Source organism: Candoia aspera, chromosome 4 (assembly GCF_035149785.1).
Source record: "Candoia aspera isolate rCanAsp1 chromosome 4, rCanAsp1.hap2, whole genome shotgun sequence".
In the NCBI taxonomy this organism is placed as follows: Eukaryota; Metazoa; Chordata; class Lepidosauria; order Squamata; family Boidae; genus Candoia; species Candoia aspera.
In genome coordinates this window covers 89,116,609-89,122,792 of record NC_086156.1, presented here as the reverse complement: position 1 = coordinate 89,122,792, position 6,184 = coordinate 89,116,609, and the positions used below count along the sequence as shown (strand labels likewise).

The window sequence follows — 6,184 nt, the reverse complement described above, 5'->3', positions numbered from 1 at the left end:
ATCTCCAGTCCAGCCTAGTCGTGCCTTAGGTGCCCAGTCTTGTTCAGGAACTTCAGGCCTGTCTTGTTGAGCTCCAGGTTCTCAGTCCTGCCCAGGATCTGTAGTCCAGATCAGTTGTGTTCCCAGCTCTCAGTCTAGTCCAAAGTTGCCAGTCTGGCCCAGTCATGGGCCAAGCTTCCAGCCTAGCCCAGGATCTCCAGTCCAGTCCAGACTTGTTTCGAGTTCTCAGCCTTGTTTTGAGTCTCCAGCCCATTACGTTCTTGCTTCCAGTACCCAGTCTAGCCTGGAATATCCAGTTCTGTCCAGCCTTGCCTTCAGAGCCAAGGCTTGCCCAGTGATTCCAGTTCGGTCTAGCCTAGCCTCCACATATTTTCCCAGTTCGGGTGGTGTTTCATATCGTGGACACTTGCCTCCAGTTCCAGTCTTGCCACATGCTCTAGATTCTTCTAGTTCCACAGCTTCAGTTAGCAAATCCTGCCTAGCAGTTCTGCCAAAGCCTCCTCCTGCCACCTCACCTGTGCTCCCATTGTTGCCTGTGTGGTCTTGATTGGAATCAGCCTACCTCATTAATCACAAGGACTTATATTTGTAAATAGTTGTCTCAATATAGAGTTGTTTTTGATAATAACCCTGTCTGGCTGCCGCATAGTCTGAACAGGACAAAAACATTGAATTATGGAATATTGGGTATTATATTGGGCTGGTTCTCTTCCTTCTGATGGAATGGTACCAGTTCGTGTTGATTGGGAGTGAGAGGTCCCACCTATGGCCACTACTACAGTATGTGGAGTGCCTCAGGGTTTGGACTTTCCCCACTCCTATTTAAGATCTACATGAAGCTTCTGGGTGAGATCATTTGTCATCATAGGGTGAGGTATCAGAATGCTGATTATACCTAATTATACATCACTGTCCCTGGTAATTTAAGTGATACTGCTGATGTCCTATCCCAGTGCCAGGAGGCTGTGGGGATCTGGATGGGGAACAACAAGCTTCAATTGAGCCCTGGCAAGACTGAGTGGCTCTGGGTTTTGGGGCTTTCTGGATTTGGGAATTTACCATCTTTGGTACTAGATGGGGTTCCACTACCCCAGATAGCCCTAGTGCCCAATTTGGGGTCCTTCAGACTCACGACTCCTGCTCAAGGAGCAGGTGGCAGTTTTGGCTAGGAGGGCCTTTGCACAGCTTCATATTGAGTGCCAGTTGTGCCCTTTCCTGGACCATGAGGCTCTACTCACAGTCACTCATGCCCTGGTCATCTCCAGAGTGGATTACTGTAATGCGCTTCACATGGGCCTGTCCTTGAAAAGTATCTGGAGGCTAGTGCAGAGTGAAGCTGTTTGGACAGTTATCTATGCCTCTAGGCTGGCACACGTTGCATCTCTGTTCCATGAGCTTCACTGGCTGCTGGTCTGCTTCTGGATGCAATTCAAGGTGCTGTTTTTGACCTTTAAATCCCTATATGGCATGTGTCCAGGTTATTTGAGGGACAGCCTCTTCCTGATCACATCTACCCATCCCATCAGGTCCAGCAGGAGCGGTATGTTGCAGGTCCCATCTGCTAAAGAGTTCCATCTAATGAGACCCAGATGATGTGCCTTTTCTGCTGTGGCTCCTACCCTCTGGAACACCATTCCTCCTGAGGTGAGGTTAGCTACATCCTTTTTAGCCTTTTAAGTCCTGAAAATGTGGTTTTTACAAAAACTTTGGGGATCCCATGGGGAACCTGGGAGATGGTTTTATTGTGCCTAGATGGTTGTTATTCTCCCACATTCTTGCTTTTTATTTAATTTTATGTTTATTTTAAGTGTTTTAATAGTTGTGACATTGTTTTAATTGTTAGTTAGTAGTATGTTGCCCAGAGTGACATCCAGTGAGATGGGCAGCCATATAAATTTGCTAAATAAACAAATAAATAACTATTCACTATGTTGACTTGTAGGCTTATTGATAAATATGATAACTGTGGAAAATCATGGAATTAAATACAAAATGCTACTGGAGCCATTACAGGTCTTTCTGTTGGAAATGCACGTACTATTTTGTACTGTGTTCAGATGATGCTCTGTTGCTGGCTGAGAACCAAATGATTTGCAGAATTATTAGGCAGGTTGTATGATGCAACACAGAGTAGGGATTCAAAAATTAACATGTCAAAGACCAAGAGAGTTGTGTTTGACATGAAAAGTAAGTCCATTATTTCAGGTAACGTGTAAGTACTGAAAAACTAGGTGAATATGCATACTGACATATGATGTTTCCAAAAGATGGAAATAGTTGGGGAAATATATTGGAATTTGTAAGACATGTATATGATGGTATATAATGGGAATTATGTGGACTTTTATGGGGAATATAAAAAACATGAAAATGCCTGTGCATAAAATCATACTTCTATCAACTCTTTTGTGGAAGTGAGAGTTGGTCAGAAGTGTGCCAAAAAAAAAGTTCCCTTCCTTTGCATAACATTGCTTACCCCAAAAGGGAATGATGTGATGAGTATATATGCATCTCTGGTTATAATTTATTACTATTATGACTTGGCATTTGTATAAGTCAAATAGTTAAAAGATGCACTTTAACACTTAAGCAAAAGTTCATGGATTAGTTTGTTGCGTTCTGTAAAAAGAAAATGCTCCAACATGGTTCTGGTCTGGTGGGGTTTGAAGTAATCAGAAAAATGCCTCTGAGATCAGCCTGCCCACCTGATAGGCTGGGGATCAGAGTCAATGGACACTTCTAAGTGGAAGTGGAAAGAGCTTTAATTCCTGCTTCAGTCTTTGTGCTCTATTTCAGTGGAAACACAATAGAACAAAGACAATTCTTTCCCTTCCCCATTTGTACATCTTTCCATGGCCTGTGAATGATAAGACTGAAAAGGCATTTGGCTTTGCTATTTTGCTGTCCTGATTATTTCAATTATGTATTTCAATTTCACTGGTGATTACTTTCTTTCCTTTTGCTGGTAAGTGAAACTTTACACATTAATTTAATCAAAGATAGGAGAAAGATCAGTTGATCCTACTGTGACACCCTCATTGTTTGGTTGAAGTTTATTTAAAACGTCAGCTAAAATATAGCACGTTTTTCTGTGGTAGAATATCAGGCACTTGGAAGTCCTAATGATATCAGTGGAAAGCTTTAATAAACCCTCAGAAATCTATAGCTGAAGCTCATGGAAGTTAAATTCATTTAGTCTTGTGGAGATTTTGTTCATATTGTTTAAGAAAAGTTAAACAAAAAATCATCCCACTCCACATAAGAAATAACCTACTTTGTTTAAACAACATATATTAATGATTTTGCATGAGGCTGCTTGAATATAACAATTAAAGCATCAGGGCAGTATCAAAATTGCAGTGATGGTGCTGAGAAAATTGTGTATCCATTATAGTAACATTAATTCCTTAAAGGTATCAGGATCTCTTCCATAACTACTTTGTAAACACTAACTCAATTTACAAATGGCATTATTTGTGAAGATCTTATTCCAAAGTGTTTTTCAGAGCTAAACAGGGATGTGTCCATAGCCTCTTCTGAAAGCTCACTAACAGGACAGCTCTTATTTCCTTGAAGTAAGACCCATTGATACTAGTGAGGCTTCTGCCTACACCACTCAGAATAAGACTGAACCTCAACTAGTATTCAAACACATTAAGGTCATGCAAAGTGGTTTCTAGGTAACTGCATAATATATAAACCTAATATTTTAAAAAGCTAGCTTGGTCTGAGTGATAGCTATAGTAATTGCCTTCACATTTCTAAGCCATTGGTCTCAGAGGAATCAAAAATGGCACATTCAACTTTCACTTGTCAAGCTGCCATGCCTCATGTAGACAAGTGTGTCCCGCTTTTCTGAACCTCAAATACATACCCAGAAGGCACAGTTCAGAAGAATAATTTATCAGAGAAGATTAAAGTTGGGATTTCTGAAATTTGGTTCATACAAATCACTTATTTTCCTGGGACAGTTTCTACAACCTTTTAAACTGTTTCTTTCTTTATCTTTAAAGACTTTATACCTTAAATGCATCACATTTTACTCTATGAAAGTAAACCAACCCAGATATTTAGGAAGCTCATTTCATTTAATGAAGTAAACCACAGATAGATGGAACCAGTAGCATTTGATTAAGCATTTTGTACAAATCCAAACAGTACCTGGACCCATCTTAGTTCTAACCCACAATGTTGTGAAGACCTCATTCCAAACTCTTTTTTGATGCTAAACATTGATGTATCCACAGCCTTTAGAACACATTTACAGTAAGTTTCTTGGTTAAGATCAACAGGAACTAATATAACAAATGAAATATGCAACCCTATCCATTTACCTGGAAATAAGCTTTATTCAACTTAATGAAACTTATGTCTAAATAGAGTACTGTCAATTCAGGCTGGAGCTAAATTTAGGGGAATGTTGTAGATATTAATTTATTAGAACTATTTCTTTTAGAAAAGCATGTAAAATTATCAATGTATTATTATTATTATTATTATTATTATTATTATTATTATTATTATTATTATTATTATTATTTATTTCAATAGAAACAAAAAATGCCAGCAAGGCCAATGAATGTTACAGAAGAAAATGGATTTGTCCTCCTGGGTTTAGCCAATCACCCTGACCTGAAAGTGCCACTGTTCATTGTTTTTCTGTTCATTTACACAATGATTATGGCAGGGAATATGCTCATTTTCATCCTCATTATGGTAGACCCATCACTTCAGGCACCAATGTATTTCTTTCTCCAAGTTTTGTCCTTTCTGGATATCTGCTACTCTTCAGTTACTCTTCCCAGAATGCTGGTAGATTTTCTTTCAAAGGACAAGGGAATTACCTATGTTGGTTGTGCCACACAAATGTTCTTCTTACTCTTTTGGGGAGCTTCAGAATGCTTCCTTTTAGCAGTTATGGCCTATGACCGCTATGTGGCCATATGCAAACCACTGAGATATGTGATCATCATGAATAAAACTGTTTGCATTTCACTGACAGTTTTGTCATGCTTTGCTGGCAACCTGGTGTCTATGCTCCAAACAGTTTGGATCTTCACCTTACCATTTTGTGGACCACATCACATTAATTATTTTTTCTGTGATATTCCACCCCTAATTAAACTTTCATGCACTGACACCTCTATCTATGAAATGCAGCTGTTTACTGCCACCACTCTTGTAATTTTTACTCCTTTTTTCCTTATTTTTGTATCATACTTGCTCATTATTTCCAGCATCTTAAAGATGACATCAGCTGAAGGCCGTCAAAAGGCCTTCTCTACCTGCTCTTCTCATCTCATTGTTGTGAGTTTGTACTATGGGAGTGGTAGCTTGATTTATTTGCAGCCCAAGTCTACTAATGCAGAGGACAACAACAAAGTCTTGGCTTTGATATACACTACCATCACGCCCATGTTGAACCCCCTTATCTACAGCTTAAGAAACAAGGAAGTCAATGAGGCAATTAAAAGAATGATGACCAAGAAAACTAACAGAATATTTTTCCATCAGAAATAATGTGGTAGGGTTTTTTTTTTACATATTATGAATTATTATACTGGTAATATCTATAGAATTACCAATAAAAAGTTTTATATGATTTCCACATAATTTGCAGAATTCTAGCATTATTGGAATGTATTAAATTCATATCTAGAAAATGACAGTTTGATGAAATTTAATGCAATCATCTACTGGGACAGGGGGGAATGGTGTATTTATCTAATAGATTGAATTCATGGGATTTTTCTGTGACAATATTGGCTGTAGTACAAAATTAGCATTAGGAAAAATTACATATGCCATTGATACCACACATTCTCAGGGAAAAAAAGACACATTATGACTTCATTCATTCATTCACTTCATGCATGGGTTAAAAGGAAATGGGGGGACATGATGAATATCTCACCTTGTATCAAAGCTTTGTATCAAAGATTGTATCAAAGCATTTTTATACCTTATTCCTTTTTATTTAGAAACTGATTTTCAGCTCTCCCAAATTCCATTGACGTCTCAGCTAAAACAGAATGTCAAATTCCTTTAGAATCTGGTTGTTGTTTTGTTCTATGGCAGTAGTAGCTTAAATTATCTACATCCCAAATCTATTAAAGATGGTGATAGCAACAAGGTGTCGGCTCTGATATACACTACCATCATGCCTATGCTGAATGCCATTATC

General features: G+C 38.5%; 1 protein-coding gene across 1 annotated transcript; it reads left to right on the top strand.

Annotated features, from left to right (window-relative positions):
- Window positions 1–4,560: 4,560 nt before the first annotated feature.
- On the top strand, window positions 4,561–5,520 carry LOC134496417 (olfactory receptor 10A7-like). Its single transcript, XM_063302146.1, has one exon. It carries the CDS (start codon window positions 4,561–4,563, stop codon window positions 5,518–5,520), a length of 960 nt encoding a protein of 319 aa, XP_063158216.1.
- The last annotated feature ends 664 nt before the right edge of the window (window positions 5,521–6,184 follow it).

Excerpts from the sequence above, each read along its gene's own strand:
- LOC134496417 (XM_063302146.1), top strand. The coding sequence starts at position 4,561 with ATGCCAGCAAGGCCAATGAATGTTACAGAAGAAAATGGATTTGTCCTC.